This window comes from Apis florea, unplaced genomic scaffold (assembly GCF_048593485.1).
Source record: "Apis florea isolate Af1SG1 unplaced genomic scaffold, ASM4859348v1 contig_3367_pilon, whole genome shotgun sequence".
Taxonomy (NCBI): domain Eukaryota; kingdom Metazoa; phylum Arthropoda; class Insecta; order Hymenoptera; family Apidae; genus Apis; species Apis florea.
Window position 1 is genome coordinate 1495929 of NW_028256746.1, and position 18308 is coordinate 1514236.

Genomic DNA, 18308 nt, shown 5'->3' on the forward strand with positions numbered 1-18308 from the left:
AATTATACTATTTTTTCTTATTTTATCTACAGAGGAAATTTTTTTGATAATATTGCCATAGAATTACACAAGTATAAAGGTATAATTTTTTTTTCATATCGCATCGCATCAGAGAAGAATAAAAACTTCTGTTCAAAAATTCAATGGAAAAAATCAAAAGATTTTTCTTTCACTTTCTATAATTGAATTATCTTGTATTATTCATTATATTAAAGAGCAAATATTATATTAAATAAATTATTTTGGTAAAATAAAAAACATTTTCATATTTCTTACAAATAAAATGATTTATGGAAATTAACCTTTAAATTACAACCAATCAGAAAATTCTATTTTCTAATTGGTAAGGAAGATTTCATGCGTATATCAAAGACGCGATAGCTACGTTAAAATTGTTCGAAGATCGAATAATCGTAAATTTAATAAAGAAAGTGATAAAGTTACATTTATTAAGTGAAAAAAATATATTATCTTAATAAAAATATTTATAATTTGTAATGTTTTATAATTATGTGTGAAAATTATTCTTAGTTTATAAAAAGGAGATATAAATAGATAATAATTTGTATCGTTTTGATTAAAGAAAAAAATAATTATGGCAGACGCTGCAGCAAGACAGTTGCAATATGAATATAAAGCTAATTCTAATCTTGTATTACAAGCTGATGTAAGATTAATAGAAAGAAGAAGTAGAGATGAAGCTACTGGTGAGGTTATGTCACTTGTTGGCAAACTTGATGGAACGCGAATGGGTGATAGAGCACAACGTACTAAGCCAGGAAAAGCAGAGGAACGAAAAGTTAAACGTCAAAAACGAGATGAAGCTCAATATGACTTTACACGAATGAAAGGTGCAACATTGCTTTCAGAAGGTGTAGATGAAATGGTAGGAATTGTTTATCGTCCTAAAACTCAAGAAACACGACAAACTTATGAAGTATTATTAAGTTTTATTCAAGAAGCTTTAGGTGATCAACCAAGAGATATTCTTTGTGGTGCTGCTGATGAAGTATTGGCAGTTTTGAAGAATGATCGACTTAAAGAAAAAGAAAAGAAAAAAGAAACAGAATTATTATTAGGTCCATTAGCTGAAGAGAGATTTGCATTATTAGTAAATCTTGGAAAAAAGATAACAGATTTTGGAAATGATGAGAAGACTACTACAAATGAAGAAAATATTGATGAAACATATGGAATTAATGTACAATTTGAAGAAAGTAGTGAAGAAGATGATGAAGATGTTTATGGAGAAGTTAGAGAAAATGATGATGAAGGTGATGAAGGTGAAGAAGCTAATGATGATAGAGCTATTCATGCAGAAAATTTAGGTGGCGCAGAAGAAATGAAAAAAGAGAAGCCATTACATCCTTTGGATATAGACGCATATTGGTTACAAAGAAGATTAAGCAGAATATATGATGATGCAATGGTCTCACAAGCAAGAGCTGCAGAAGTACTAGCAGTTTTAAAGGATGCTGGAGATGATCGTGACTGTGAAAATCAATTAGTACTTCTATTAGGATATGATTGTTTTGATTTTATTAAACAACTCAAGAAATATAGACATACAATTGCTTACTGCACTATGTTGGCATCTTCACAGTCTGAGTCAGAACGTCAAAAAATTCGAAATAAAATGAATGATGATCCTGTATTAGCAAAAATTTTACGACAGTTAGATACAGGTAAAGGTGATGATGATGCTGATGAAACAATGGAAGCAAGAGCACAACGTAAACGAAGAGAAGAAAATGAAGATACTGGAGGTCCAGGTGGTCAAGTTCAGGGTACAAGAAATCTGATAGATCTAGAAGATCTAATATTTGCACAAGGTAGTCATTTTATGGCAAACAAACGTTGTCAATTACCTGATGGAAGTTTTAGAAAACAGCGTAAAGGATATGAAGAAGTTCATGTACCTGCTTTGAAACCAAAACCATTTGCAGAAAATGAGAAACTTTATCCTATTGATCAATTACCAAAATATGTGCAACCAGCTTTTGAAGGTTTTAAAACATTAAATAGAATTCAGAGTCATTTGTATCAAGCTGCATTAGACAGTGATGAAAATTTATTACTATGTGCACCAACAGGTGCTGGTAAAACCAATGTTGCCCTTTTATGTATGATGCGTGAAATTGGAAAACATATAAATGCAGATAGTACAATAAATGCAGATGAATTTAAAATAATTTATGTTGCACCAATGCGTTCTTTAGTACAAGAAATGGTTGGAACTTTCAGTAAAAGATTATCCACGTATAATTTAACTGTATCAGAATTAACTGGTGATCATCAATTAACAAGAGAACAGATAGCTGCAACTCAAGTTATTGTATGCACTCCTGAAAAATGGGATATTATAACAAGAAAAGGAGGTGAAAAAACCTTTACTTCATTGGTTAGATTGATTATTATCGATGAAATTCATTTGCTACATGATGAGAGAGGACCAGTTTTAGAAGCTTTAGTTGCTAGGACAATTAGAAATATTGAAACAACACAGGAAGATGTAAGATTAATTGGTCTCTCAGCAACATTACCAAATTATCAAGATGTTGCTGCATTTTTACGTATAAAACCAGAATCAGGTTTATTTTATTTTGATAATAGTTTCAGACCTGTTGCTTTAGAGCAACAGTATATAGGTGTAACAGAAAAAAAAGCATTGAAACGTTTTCAAGTAATGAATGAAATTGTATATGAAAAAACAATGGAACATGCTGGGAGAAATCAAGTTCTTGTTTTTGTACATTCGCGGAAAGAAACAGGAAAAACAGCACGTGCTATTAGAGATATGTGTTTGGAAAAAGACACATTAGGACAATTTCTTAGAGAAGGATCTGCATCTATGGAAGTTTTAAGAACAGAAGCTGAACAAGTTAAAAATCAAGAACTTAAGGACTTATTACCTTATGGTTTTGCTATTCATCATGCTGGTATGACAAGAGTAGATAGAACATTAGTTGAAGATCTTTTTGCAGATAGACACATTCAAGTTTTAGTATCCACAGCAACTTTAGCTTGGGGTGTTAATTTACCAGCACATACAGTTATTATAAAAGGAACTCAGGTATATAATCCAGAAAAAGGTAGATGGGTTGAATTAGGTGCCCTAGATGTATTGCAAATGTTAGGCAGAGCTGGTCGTCCACAATATGATACAAAAGGTGAAGGTATTCTTATTACAAATCACAGTGAATTACAATATTATTTATCTCTATTAAATCAACAATTACCTATTGAATCACAATTAATTAGTAAAATGTCAGATATGTTAAATGCAGAAATAGTATTAGGTACTATACAAAATATTAGAGATGCAGTTACTTGGTTAGGATATACTTATTTATATATTAGAATGCTTCGCTGCCCAAATTTATATGGTATAAGTCAGGACAAAATAAAAGAGGATCCATTATTAGAATTGCACAGAGCAGATCTTATTCATTCTGCCGCAGTGGCATTAGATCGTAGCGGTTTAATTAAATATGATCGAAAATCTGGAAATTTTCAAGCTACTGAACTAGGTCGAATTGCATCACATTATTATTGTACTCATGAAACGATGGCTATATATAATCAATTATTAAAACGTACTTTGAGTGAAATTGAATTGTTTAGAGTATTTTCTTTATCTAGTGAATTTAAACATATAAATGTCAGAGAAGAAGAAAAACTGGAATTGCAAAAATTGATGGAGAGAGTACCGATTCCAGTGAAAGAAAGTATAGAAGAGCCAAGTGCAAAAGTTAATGTACTTTTACAAGCATATATCTCTCAATTAAAACTTGAAGGATTTGCTCTTATGTCTGATATGGTATTTGTTACTCAATCTGCATCACGATTAATGAGAGCTATTTTTGAAATTGTTTTATTCCGAGGTTGGGCACAATTAGCAGATAAATGTTTATCTTTATGTAAAATGATAGATCGAAGAATGTGGCAATCAATGTCACCTCTTAGACAATTCAGAAAAATGCCAGAAGAGATCGTAAAAAAAATAGAAAAAAAGAATTTTCCCTGGGAAAGATTATATGATTTAGGGCCCAATGAAATCGGTGAATTGATTAGAGTACCTAAACTTGGTAAAACTATTCATAAATATATTCATCAATTTACAAAATTGGAACTATCGACGCATATTCAACCAATTACCCGTTCTACTTTAAGAGTAGAATTAACTATTACACCAGATTTTCAATGGGATGAAAAAGTGCATGGAGCATCAGAAGCATTTTGGATTTTAGTTGAAGATGTAGATTCTGAAGTTATACTTCATCATGAATATTTTTTACTTAAAGCCAAATATGCAACAGATGAACATTTAATAAAATTTTTTGTTCCTGTATTTGAACCTTTGCCACCACAATATTTTTTACGTGTTGTATCAGATAGATGGATTGGAGCGGAAACTCAATTGCCCGTTAGTTTCCGACATTTGATTCTACCAGAAAAAAATTTACCACCAACTGAATTGCTTGATTTACAACCACTTCCAATTACTGCATTGCGTAATTCAAAATTTGAAAGCATTTATGCAGATAAATTTCCACAATTTAATCCAATTCAGACACAAGTATTCAATGCTATTTATAATTCAGATGATAATGTCTTTGTTGGAGCACCTACAGGTTCAGGCAAAACAACTATCGCAGAGTTTGCCGTATTACGTTTATTTACTCAGAATCCAGAAGGAAGATGTGTATATATGGTTAGTAAAGAAGCCTTAGCAGAATTAGTATACATGGATTGGTCAGCAAAATTTAATCAACAATTAGGCAGAAAAGTAGTTCTTTTGACTGGTGAAACAGGAACAGATTTAAAATTGCTTGCAAAGGGACAAATTATAATCACAACTGCGGATAAGTGGGATGTATTATCACGAAGATGGAAACAAAGAAAAAATGTACAAAATATTCAACTTTTTATTGTTGATGAACTTCAATTAATTGGTGGTGAAGAAGGACCTGTATTAGAAGTTGCATGTTCAAGAGCTCGATATATCTCTTCACAACTAGATAAACCAACTAGAATTATAGCATTATCAGCTTCACTTGCTGATGCAAAAGATGCTGCACAATGGTTAGGTGCACCCGCTGCTGCAACTTTTAATTTTCATCCATCTGTTAGACCTGTACCTTTAGAATTACATGTACAAGGAATAAATATTACTCATAATGCATCTAGATTAGCTGCTATGGCAAAGCCAGTATATAATGCAATACTTAGACATGCTTCCCATAAACCAGTTATTGTTTTTGTACCGACTCGTCGTCAAGCCCGATTAACAGCTATAGATTTATTAACATTCACTGCAGCTGAAGGACAACCTTCTCGATTTTTTCATGCAGAAGAAGCTGATATTAAACCATTTTTAGATAGAATGACAGATAAAACATTGAAGGAAACATTATCACAAGGTGTTGCGTATCTTCACGAAGGACTGTCTGTTGATGATCGACATCTTGTTGAACAACTTTTCGATAGCGGTGCAATTCAAATAGCAGTTGCTACAAGAGATCTCTGTTGGGGTTTATCTATTAGCTCCCATCTTGTTGTTGTGATGGATACTCAATGTTACAATGGAAAAACACATGCTTACGAAGATTATCCTATTACAGATGTTTTACAAATGGTAGCACGCGCAAATCGTCCGTTGGAAGATGACGATGCTAAATGTGTCCTTCTTTGTCAAAGTTCAAAGAAAGACTTTTTCAAGAAGTTTTTGAATGAGCCTTTACCTGTAGAAAGTCATTTGGATCATAGATTGCACGATCATTTTAATGCAGAAATTGTGACTAAAACAATCGAAAATAAACAAGATGCAGTTGATTATCTTACATGGACATTCTTATATAGACGACTTACACAAAACCCAAATTATTATGGATTACAAGGTGTTACTCACAGGCATTTATCTGATCATTTATCTGAATTAGTTGAAAGCACATTAAGTGATTTAGAACAAGCAAAATGTGTTGCTGTAGAAGATGAAATGGATACTTTACCTTTAAATCTTGGAATGATTGCAGCATATTATTATATTAATTATGCAACAATTGAATTATTTAGTCTATCTTTAAATAATAAAACTAAAATCAGAGGTTTATTGGAAATTATTTCAGCAGCTGCTGAATATGAAACTGTTCCAGTTCGACAACGTGAAGAAAACTTATTAAGAAGCTTAGCAACACGGCTTCCACATGCACCTCAAGCTTCAAGAATGGCTGATCCTCATGTAAAAGCACAACTTTTATTGCAAGCACATTTATCCAGAATACAACTTGGTCCAGAACTTCAAAAAGATACAGAATTAGTATTAAGTAAAGCTATAAGATTAATACAAGCTTGCGTTGATGTTCTCAGTTCATCTGGTTGGCTAGCTCCTGCTGTAGCTGCTATGGAATTAGCACAAATGGTTACACAAGCAATGTGGTCTAAGGATTCTTATCTCAAACAATTACCACATTTTACAGCTGAAACTATTAAACGTTGTACAGATAAAGGTGTAGAAACAGTGTTTGATGTAATGGAGTTAGAAGATGACGATAGAAATCGTCTTTTACAATTATCCGAGACACAAATGGCAGATGTTGCTAAATTTTGTAATCGTTATCCTAACATAGAAATGTCTTATGAAGTTCAGGATAAAGATAAATTACGCAGTGGTGGTACAGTAAATGTCATTGTACAGCTTGAAAGAGAAGATGAAGTTACAGGTCCAGTTGTAGCACCTTTCTTCCCACAAAAACGTGAAGAAGGATGGTGGGTTGTTATTGGTGATCCAAAGACTAATTCTTTGTTATCTATTAAGAGATTAACATTACAGCAAAAGGCAAAAGTTAAACTCGATTTTGTAGCACCTGCTCCTGGTCAACATTCCTATACTCTATATTTTATGAGTGATGCTTATTTAGGTTGCGATCAAGAATACAAATTTACTATTAATGTAGATGAATATGAATCAGATGTCAGTTCAGGATCAGAATCTGATTAAAAAAAAAGAACTAATTCTTTTAAAAATGAAAAAACTAATTTAATATTTTTAAATAATTTTTAAATATCACATATATTATTTAAATTAATAATTTCTATGAAATCATAAAGAAAATTTTCCGAATTTTATATCATCATCATCTATATACTTGTTTCTTGAAAAAAAATATATCATCATTAAATATATCGTATTTTGTATAAAAAAAAAAAAAAAATAGCATTCGTTTTGCAGTGAATTTACTTATAGCATTGTAAAATATTGTAAAATAGTAAAGTATATAAAACTAGTCTGAAATTAATTCTTTTGACGTCAAATAAATAACAAAGTGTGATGTTTATCGAATGTCTTTTGTTAATAAAAAATATACTTTTTACATTTATAACAAATTTGTTTTGATTTATAAAATATCTTGAAGATGTATTTAAGTAGAATATTTTTTGAAATTGTTCATAATTTTTATGTAATTGCTCAATATTAGATATATTAAAAATGTTTATAACATAAAATATCTTTATATTGTTTAGGTTACAAGAATAATAAATAATAATAAATGTTGGAAGAAACATAGATATATGATAATTTATGAATAATTTGGCGCCATTTCAAAGAAAAAGAAAACAATGGAAAAAGAAAGACAGTAAAAATTCGAAAAGTAGCATCATCTTAAATACTATAAATAAAACAAAACAGACAAATTATAGGAAAAAAATAGAGATTGAATATTCTCAATATATATAATTTTCAATGCTATCTTTTGAAAATTAATGATATTTTTAAATTTTCTTTAAATAATTTTCGTAGAAATCCTCAAGAGACATTGATCCTTAATTCTTGTTCTATTTTCTGTTTTGAAAAAATATTTTTGACATTCAAGAGATGGCGTTAATGCTCAATTCTTACTCTATTTCTATCTTTTTCTTACTATTTACTGTCCTTCTTTTGTGTTTCATTTGCGGACTCTTGAGATGGCGTTGATTTCAATATTTTTATTTTACTTTTATCTTTATCTCACTATTTGTTTTTCTTATCTATATTTAGTTAATATTTATACTTTTGAAAATTTATACTTTCAAAAAACATAAAGAATAAAAATTATATATAATAACATAATAATTTTAATTATAATATGAGAAAAAATTTTATTTAAAAAAAGTAATTTATATTTTACAGAGAGAAAGTTCAATTTAATGTTAATAGGGATTTATATATTGGACCAAATAGGGATTTATTTTTATTTTCTATATATATATTTATATTCTATATATATAACATCATTTGAACCCTAGAAAACAGAAAAAGTTCGTTATGAAAATTTGTTTACAAACTCTAATTTAAAGTTATAAAAATGGGAGTAAAAGATCTTTGGAATATTTTATCTCCTTTATGCGAGAGAAAACCATTATTTGAACTTCAAGGAAAAACAATAGCTATTGACCTTAGTTGTTGGGTTGTAGATAGTCAAACAATAGTTGATCATTATGTTCAACCAAAAATGTATCTTAGGTTTGTGAGTTTTTATATTTCAAGTTCTAATATTTATTATTTTTTTTTTAAATTTAAAATTAAATAAAATTAAATAATTATTGTAGGAATCTCTATTTTCGTACAATATTTCTCCTTATGCAAGGAATATCACCGGTATTTGTGTTAGAAGGAAAAGCACCTGCACTGAAATATAATACAATTGCTAAAAGAAATGATATTCGTTCTGGTTTTCAAGAGAAAAAATTAATTCAAAGAAAAGGAAGAACCCAATTTAAAAAAATCCTCAATGAATGCAAGGAAATGCTTGAATATATGGGTTTAGCATGTGTGCAAGGACATGGGGAAGCAGAAGCAATGTGTGCATATTTAAATGAAGATGGAGTAATATTGTATTTCTGTGAATTACAATATATTTATATAATACAATATATTTCATAGAATATGAATCATGATTAATTCTTATTTTTATAAATATTTATATAGCTTGTTGATGGATGTATAAGCCAAGATAGTGATTGTTTTTTATATGGAGCAAAAGTAGTTTATAGAAATTTTTGTACAAGTGCCCAAGGAAATCGTGGAGGTACAGGAGGTGCTGTAGATGAATATAGACTAGAAAAAATAGAGAAAGTATTGCAACTAGGAAGGAATAAGATGATAGTATTAGCTTTATTGTGTGGCTGTGACTATGATGATGGATTAAATGGAATTGGCAAGGAAGCTGCTATGAAGCTTTTTAAAATTGTAGAAAATAAAGATATTATTGAACGGTATAAAATATAAATTGAAATATATTGAAATATATTATATAAGAATATGATATTATTATTATATAAGAATATGATTTTTTCTTTTAGAATAAAGAGTTGGAAAACTGATACTACTTTAGATCATAAGGAAGCAGAATTATTGAATTCAAATTTATGTTCATCTTGTGGACATAATGGTAAAATTCAAAAACATGCAAAATCAGGTTGTATAGATTGTGGTACAGTTGTGAAGTGTAATAATTCTTATAGGTATATTTTAATTTATAACATTAATTTACTTTTTATTTTACTTTTGTTTTACTTTTGTTTTACTTTTGTTTTACTTTTTATTAATTAAATACATATATATATGTTATAATACATATATATGTATATTATTTATTTCATTATATTTTTTTTTTAGGGAAAAAAAAGCATTATTATTAAATGAAATTACATTACGAAAAAAAGCACTTCTTGTTGAAAATTTTCCAAATCAGGAATTAATAGATGAATATCTTCTTAGGAAAGATCCAGTACCTAAGAAAATAGATATTCAATGGAAACAACCACGTGTGAATGAATTTATAGTAAGTTTTTATATAAAACTTTATAATATTTTATTATTGAATTATGTTTATATTATAAATTTATCCATATTAGGCTTTCATGGAACGACATTTATCATGGGAACCACATTATGCATTTGAAAAAATATTTCCTTTAGCAACTCGCTGGCAATTAGTACATCTTCCAAATATCTCTGCTGAAAATCGTTTAGTAATACCTGATTTATACATACCTAAAGAAATAAAAAAAATTCGAAATATTAGGAGTGTTGCGAGTTATGAAATTATTTGGAAAACTGATCATACTATAATAGAAAAAATTAAAGAATATATGGCATTAGATAATGAAAGTGATGAGATTAATATAGATATTTTATCTGAATTAACAAGTATTGAACCACAGAATGCTGTACAGAAATGTTATCCAGAATTAGTTGAAATATTTGAAAATGCAAGAAATGCGAAGAAAATAAAAAAGCGTCAACCTAAAAGTAAAGTGAAAAATATTACAGATGGTAATGATGGTAAACGTAAAGCAGAAAAAAGACGTCAGAAAAAAACTGAAAAATTATTAACAAATGCAGAAAATAATAGAAAAATTGATGATTTCATTATGAAAGATAATCCTATATCATTAGAAGAATCTTTAAGAAGGATGAGTATTACACCAAAAAGATCTAAAATATTAGATTGTTCACAAGAAAAAAAAAGTCAGGAAAAGAATGATAAAATAAAACGTGGTCCACAATTTAATAAAATATTGCAGTTAGAAAACATGAATCCAAAATTAAATAATACGTTGGATAAGATGTTTAATGAACTTTCGCCAGATGATTTCATGAGTGATAATGATCATGATTTAAACATGTCAGAAATAATTGACAATATATGTAGTCGAAAAATTTTTCAATATAATGTTAAAGAAGATATGCATATAGATGAAAATAATTTATGTGAAAAAGATGCTGAAATTTTAAAAACAATTGATAACGTAAATAATTTTCAATCGAAATTTAACGAATATTCAAAAAATAATGTAAATTGTGATCAAATAGATGAATTTGCCGATATAAATGAATCTTATATTCCTCTTAATCAAAGAATAAATTACAAAGAAACAATATTTCAAAATACTTCTACACCAATAAATGCTAAATTTAGTCTTGGATTTGATGCTCTCATGGATGATACTGATCCGAAAAATCAATTTGTCACGTAGTATATAGTATCACATCTTTGTGCAATTGATGTCCATTCATATATATTAAAATAATTTCATAATATTGTGTAATAAAATAATTCTTTATCAATCGTCGATTCACAATTGATCATTGCACTTATTTCTATATATTATGTACGATGTAAAGAATATTGTCAAAAATATACAAACGTATATATATACGTGTATCCAACATGATAGTAAAATATGGAAAAATGAAAGTATGGAAAAATCTTGTTATATAATGAATAATCGAATTGTTTTTTTCTTTATTTCTTCGATAGTTAAGTAAGTATCGATATTCTTTTTTTTTTATATTTTTATATTTATATTTTTACAGCAAAATGAATATGATTATTTTTTAGTTTCCTAATGAAGAATTTTGATCCTGTTCATTCTGTATTTTAAATCGATCGATTTAAATCGAGTTTATTAAATTACTTTATTGAACTTTATTGAATTCTGAACTGTTCTTCTATTTTCTAAAAAATATATATATAAAATAAAAATTAAGACTATTAGATATAAGCATTCTTGATAGGTACATTGCAATCAATATCTTGTTATTCACTTGATCAATTAACCGAAAACAGTAAACTATTGGAACTTAAATTGAAAGCATTTATGTACGTGAGGCATTATAATTATAATTTAACAAGGTATTTTATATTTTTGGATAACTAACTTGTTACTATCTTGTATATTGTCTTCTGGAAAAAATATTTATGTATATATTTATAAACATTAAGTTTAAATATAAATATGTAACGTTTTATACAAAATATATATGATAATAAAAAAATTAATTCTGAAATAAAATAATTATTATATTTCCATTGCTTAATTACTAAAATAAATAATTCTGATGAAGGGGAAAAAAAGACAGAAAAAAATTTGGATAAACTCATTTGTAAAAAATGCATAATATTAATTTTGAGCTAAATTATTTTGAAAGAGAAATAAGATTTACTGTTTTCTTATAATAAATAAATTTTTTTTATAATATCATCCAAATGACAAACATTTTTATGTGAATAACGTGTCTCTACCTATTATCTTCATCTATATGTATTCTAGAATCGTGAAAGATTTCGTAAAATTTACAAATTTTATCATTTTATATCAATCAATTAATCTAAGGGAAAATAATGATTATTTTGTTTATTACAAAGAATATATGAAAAATAAATGAAAAATAATCGAATATTCAGATCAATGATGAAAAACATAAACCTGAACCAAAAAGCGAATTATATAAACATAAACCTAACATAACTCTTAAACTGATCTAAATTTATATTAAACATTAGAATCTAAATCTAATCTAAATTCTATACCGTATTTTTCTAAATCATCATTTTAGAAATATATATATTTTTCATATAATGTGAATACCAATATTATTTATTTATATATATCTATTGCGTCTATTCGCTTTAAAAAAAAAAAAACAGACAAGCAAGAAATAAAGAAACAAGAGAGTATTGATTGATTATTTTTCAGGTACCAAAACTATATATGGTTTCGTTTATTAATAGTGTTATCCATCGTGTTCCATTCGTATGTTGTTTCATTCGTTGTTTTGAAAAATGGACTAAATTCGATGAGTTTTTTGAAAGTACAATCATAAATTATTGTGCTGTGAAAATTCTAAATAAAAAAAAAAAAAAAAGGATATATGTAAAAATCACGAAGAGTGATAAAAATAAATCATTTCCCGATTTTAATCAATTATCAAATATTTGATAATTGGCAGATTAAAATAACAAAAAATTTAATTTAATTAAAAAAAAAAAAATTACAAAATATTATATTTACATTACACTTAAATATAATATAAAAAATAAAAAAAATTAAGTCGCGTGAAAATGTTATCACATGTTAAACAATTAGAATAATTTTTAAAGAAGAATAGCGGAATATTATGGATTTGTTGATTATAATATTGATAATTGGCGCATGATAAAAACGAAAAAAAAAAAACGATGGAAGATATGTAGAGATTAAATAAAATTAAACATAATAATCGTAATTGAAACATCTTTCTTTCTGGTTGCTATTTTTGTATTTTCCCTAATTTTTCTTAGATCGAGGTCACCAATTTCGCCTGCTGCATCACTGTACTAACTACATTTATCCCACTTTATATCAAAGATTTTAACGGCAGAATCGAATCTGATACTTTTTCGATAATTTAATTTTAATTTTAACGTTTGAAAAACTTACAAACTTTTTTTTTTTTTTACTAAAACATACCATTTTTCCTGTTTCTTTTCCTCCCTAATATTAATCGAGAATTTTTACTTATCAAATATGTAAATCTATATGCAATTAAAGAGCTTAATAATTTTTATTTCTATAACAATAATTTATTATTTATAATGAAAATCATCTTCCGTTAAAAAATAATTTATCACAGTGAATTCTTATCGATATACAATAATATCGGTAAGATAAACTATCAATTAACAGAAAATGAATAATAACGTAAATGGAATAATAGTTACAAGTGATTTATTAAGTTCAATTAATTTTGTAACATTCGCGTTATCTATATATCGTTTAAATTGATATTAAGTTAGAAACATGACACAGAGTGTAGTAAGATCTATATAAAAATAAGAAAAAGAAAACCTATGATGGTTCAAAGAATATTTGTCATCCGTTGTTTTATTTTACTTTTATTATACTTATCAGATGTTAAAAAAATGTCGATAAACGATTGCAATGTGTAACGATAAAATATGAAAAAAAGGTTGACGAAAAATATATAAGAGGATAGATAGATATCGATATTGTTAAACAATCACGCTACACGCTGTATCACGAACAAGCTACGATTCAAAGATGAAAGGTAAACTTATTTTTTATTCAATAAAAAATATTCAACTATAATTCTCTGTTTGTCAATAATACAAATTTCACGTGCATTTGATTCTAAATCTATATATCATGTTTGCAAAACGTATTTTCTCGTGTCCTTTCTTTTTTTCTCAATCGGGGATATTAATTTTCGATAAATAATAACTTAAGTAGTAAAAAACAATTCGAACGAGATTGAAAATGGTTTCGACGACACTTGCGCTGAACTTATGCTTATGCAAAGGCAAACTCTTTTTTATCTTTCATATTTTTTTGGTTGAAAAGTTGACGACGCGTCAAAGAGTAGGAAACCCGCTTGACCTGCATATCGAATCTTTGCCTCTCGAATCTTTCAAAAATTACCATACCAGCATTATGACAACAAACAAAATCACATTTTTTCAGCGATACTTGCGCTATCTCTCGCCGCTATTTCGGTGGCCCTCGTTTCCGCAACCGCGCCACCTAAATGCCCGCCGAATGAAGTCGAGGACGAAATAATCCTACTTCCAAATCCAAATGATTGTACATCATATTACGCTTGCAACAGAGGAACGGCATTCTTGATGAAATGTAATTCAGGACTTGAATTCAATGCCGAGTTAAAGATTTGCGACTGGCCACAATCGGCGCACTGTCAAGTAACTCCGGAACCGAGCAATGTTGAATCTAACGAATAAAGAATCGAGCCAAATAATCCAAGCGAACAATTCAAAGGAATCATTGGAGCATCCCATACGAATAATTAATAAATAAATAATTGTTCATAATATGCAAAAATCTAACGCCTACAATTTTGTTAAAAATTGTTGAGCAGATAAAGATTCGTCGATGTGTTAAATATATAATTAAATTATCATAAATTTCTACAAATTTCTTCATTTTAATCCCTGCTCATTTTGAATAACGATTTGATCCATCCTTGTATGCGTCTTTAGATTATAATTAGAGGTTAATGATAAAATTGCATAATCTTGGATTCGCGTTAAATATTTAAAAATTCGATTATTCGATGAGAAAAAGAAATGAGAAATAGAATGGTGTTTTATCGTTACGGATCATTTCGATCGAAAATTATTGGACAACGTAAAGGGGAAAAGGATTTTATTCTCGAGATCCATTAAAGCATCTTTGAAAGTTCGAAGTTTACGGAATACGAGACGTTTGAAACTTTGTCGAGCAATCGAATAGCAATCAATGAACTTTTTGCTTTCTTTCTTCGACAATTTTCGAAGGTTGTACGTATATGTAACTATATATAAAATGTCGAGTTTATATATGTATATGTAAACATGCGACTCGTATCTTGGATATTTGTGCGTGAATCTGGGTATCAATCTGGCCACGATCGCTGTTTCGATCGTTTTGTCTTTTTTAAATCGCGTGTATGATCTACATGTATAACTTCTTACTCTTCTTTATTTTAATCAAATCATTTCACAATCTAATAAGATGAATAAAGTTTAAATGTAAGTAAAGTTTTCTTGAACTTTGTGAACAACAAAATTGTGAATCGAACGAACGATAAAAATTTTCCAACAACTGTTTTCCATAAGAGAATTTCGTTTTTAATATATTATAAATGTAAATTGAATAAAATATCATTGCCTATGCTAGTTAATAACAACGATCCATATTTTTTACCTAGAAAATTCTTTGCTGCTCTATTTATATTTCATTTCTCTCGACGATACTGAAACCTATTACAGTTGGCGAACATGGTAAATAAAAGTGATCTCGTTCGAGTGATCGCTCGTTTATATACACCGGCGTGCCAATGTTGAACGTGAAATTTTAGGGGTGTAATTATGCACGTGCACGTGCAGCAATGTCAATATTCGTGGCATAGTTGATCGCACAATTTCGAGTTAGTGATTTTCAAATTACCGTCCAGATCCAATAATTAAATCGAGTTACTGTTTAATATGACATATTTTTTTTTTTTTGTCACAAATTGTAACTACCTTTCCCGCCTATAAATACCTTTTACGAAAATACCTTTCGCGGTTTCTGTTCCATTCTGACACCATTCGTTACGAGAGTAGAGGTGTAAATCGATTTTTGGAAAAAAATTGAAAAAAAAAAACGAAGGAAATTTTTCTAGCAAAGAGAACAAGAAAATTTTTTCTTTTCTCAAAAATTGAATTTCTTTCTTATACACCTTCAATTCGTATCGATTTTTACTTTGATTATTATCTATATAATAAAATATATTTTAATTATTTTACGTTAAAATATATATATTATAACTAGTAAAATTGGATAATCGATAGATTTGTTTGCGTATTTAGAAATAAAGATATACATTGATATCAATTAATCTAACGATTTTCTTGTATTTTTATATTATCTCGAATAACGTTTCATTCTTATAAATCTAAACGAATATTAGCGTTAAAGGATAAGCTAAACATTTGAGAAACGCATTTGCAACACAATGTGCAAAATCTGTTTTGCAATCTCAACTCGGAAAACACGTGGAAATGAAATTCTTAGAATAAGAATTATTCGTTCACCTCTTAATTATACCTCTTCCAACGATCGTCGACGCAATTATATTCTTCACACGTTTAATCCAAAAGATTAAAAAAGCATAGTCTTCGTTTCGCAAAATAATCCTGCAATCGTCGCTTAATTATATTAAGATTAACACGAGAGCGAAATTCGAAATCGAAACAAGAAGAAATCCCCTCTCTATAAACGTGAAACACACGCGTTCGAGGAATACGAACGAATGGAGAGCAATGAATGAAGCGAGCTGGACCGTGACGATAGCATTAAATTCGTTCGATCCACCTTCTCTCGACGACAAATCTCTCAATGACAATTACTCTCCACGGGATTCACAGAGGCGCCGCCTGACCGCGAGCCATCCCCCATTTCCCTATTTCTGGAACCGCGCATCTCGAAACTTTCCTCCTCGAAACACGCTCGGCTCACACCCGGCCCAATAATCGTATACAAAACGTCGTAGACTATTATTCGACTGTCGTCGAAAAAAAGAAGAAACCAAAACTCAAGAAGGGGCAAATTTTTTCCAAATTTCCGAAAAGTGTTTGGAAAATCGTGGCGATATGCGTGTCCCAAATGCTTACACGGTTTCGCAGTGGCGTGCACACACGGCGAGAGGTGTCTGTATTAGAACGGGGGCGGTTCGGAGAGAGTCGATGGGGGTGGTTACCGGGATTTTCAGTACGCGCGCGATCGCCGTGCCGAAAACACGGCCACAGCGTGTTCCGCCACTTCTCGGACGGTGCTCGCCTCTGTCCTCCTCTGTCTCCTCTGAACTTGTTGATTTCCACCAAATTTAATATGTTTTAACTGTAAGTGGTGAGATTAATAACGATCAGCGTACGGTGCATTTCGATGGATCGCGCTTTCGATGGTGGTGATCTATCTTGAATTGTGAATTTTTACTATATGCTATTTGAACGAATCGGTGAACAACTATAACGCGAGGTATTTTTTTACGAAAGATAAAAGGAACGATCACGGGATCGAGAATCTGGTGGTATCGAAATAATAATAGCGGAAGAAAAGGCAAGGATTTTCGGATCGGTTGGGCAAACGATCGAAGGAAGGATTCGTTTTCGTATCGTGGATCTATCGAAGATTGAATGTCGATCGAAGCGGAACAAAGTAGAAAAGTAACGATGAACGAACGTTATCTTGTAACGTCGAGCGTAATCGACGAGCGAGGTTCTCGATCGTAAATCAATCGGTGTGCGACGGAAGATTTGCCTCAGAAGATTACCTCTTTTTTTTCTCTCTCTCTCTCTCTCTCGAAACGAGGATGCTCGGTCGTACGTGGAATGGCCGTGAAGAGAAGAAACCGAGAGGCAGGGGAGGAGCTGTGAATTAGGTAGGTTCGCGAGTAGAAGAAGAAAGAAAGATGTTGTGTTTTTTTTTTTTGTTGCGGATGGACAAGGTTCGACTTCGAATTCGGGGAAAATGAATTTTCAAGATGACGAACGATTGCGACGATCCTTCGATCCTTCAAAGAGAGGGATGTTTTTTTTCGCGATGGAGCATTGTGCACACACACTGCGCACAATGTCTGGCGGAGATCTGCAATACACGGCGTGTACCGGTGTGCTAAATCCGCGATCGATTTAATCTCTTCGCTCGAAGGCGCGACGATACGATTTCGTCTCCGTTCGAAAATTCTGAAAGAGATCGTCCGGTCACAACAGCTGGCCATCACGGGTTATCGCTTGGTTAATTGATGAAATTTCGAAAACTTTTTCGATCTCCACGGGATCGCAGGACAATGGGAGGTATTATTGCGTTCCCCTCGAAACTTCCTCCTCCTCCTCCCCTTCCTCGTTGTCTTTTCGCGTGTGTTTAAGTTGGAATCGATATCCGTTTCATTGGTCGAGTTTCGATTCCGATACGGCGCGTTATAGAAGTGTGTGATACGATAG

General features: G+C 29.9%; 3 protein-coding genes across 5 annotated transcripts; all 3 read left to right on the forward strand.

Annotated features, from left to right (window-relative positions):
- Nucleotides 1-367: 367 nt before the first annotated feature.
- Nucleotides 368-7386, forward strand: l(3)72Ab (U5 small nuclear ribonucleoprotein l(3)72Ab). The gene has a single exon (XM_003695608.4). The coding sequence runs from the start codon at nucleotides 596-598 to the stop codon at nucleotides 6998-7000; it is 6405 nt and encodes a 2134-aa protein (XP_003695656.1). The 5' UTR covers nucleotides 368-595; the 3' UTR covers nucleotides 7001-7386.
- Nucleotides 7387-8252: 866 nt separating this feature from the next.
- Nucleotides 8253-13064, forward strand: Gen (XPG-like endonuclease). Of its 3 annotated transcripts, none has more exons than XM_086912094.1 (7): nucleotides 8253-8503; nucleotides 8590-8866; nucleotides 8969-9255; nucleotides 9343-9504; nucleotides 9659-9824; nucleotides 9898-11310; nucleotides 11388-13064. In XM_086912094.1, exons 1-6 carry the CDS (start codon nucleotides 8346-8348, stop codon nucleotides 11020-11022), a joined length of 2175 nt encoding a protein of 724 aa, XP_086768220.1. In that variant the 5' UTR covers nucleotides 8253-8345; the 3' UTR covers nucleotides 11023-11310; nucleotides 11388-13064. The 3 variants fall into 3 exon arrangements, with proteins under 3 accessions (XP_086768220.1, XP_086768221.1, XP_086768222.1); XM_086912095.1 differs by having other exon boundaries at nucleotides 12526-13064; XM_086912096.1 differs by lacking the exon at nucleotides 8253-8503 and having other exon boundaries at nucleotides 8671-8841.
- A 672-nt stretch (nucleotides 13065-13736) lies between these two features.
- Nucleotides 13737-14747, forward strand: LOC105735998 (peritrophin-1). Its single transcript, XM_012488975.3, has 2 exons — nucleotides 13737-13876; nucleotides 14290-14747. The coding sequence occupies exons 1-2, from the start codon at nucleotides 13870-13872 to the stop codon at nucleotides 14562-14564; spliced, it is 282 nt and encodes a 93-aa protein (XP_012344429.1). The 5' UTR covers nucleotides 13737-13869; the 3' UTR covers nucleotides 14565-14747.
- Nucleotides 14748-18308: the final 3561 nt, after the last annotated feature.

Coding starts and splice junctions, on each gene's coding strand:
- Gen (XM_086912094.1), top strand. CDS start 8,346: ATGGGAGTAAAAGATCTTTGGAATATTTTATCTCCTTTATGCGAGAGA. Junction 8,504..8,589: donor CAACCAAAAATGTATCTTAG/GTTTGTGAGTTT, acceptor TAATTATTGTAG/GAATCTCTATTTTCGTACAA. Junction 9,825..9,897: donor CACGTGTGAATGAATTTATA/GTAAGTTTTTAT, acceptor TATCCATATTAG/GCTTTCATGGAACGACATTT.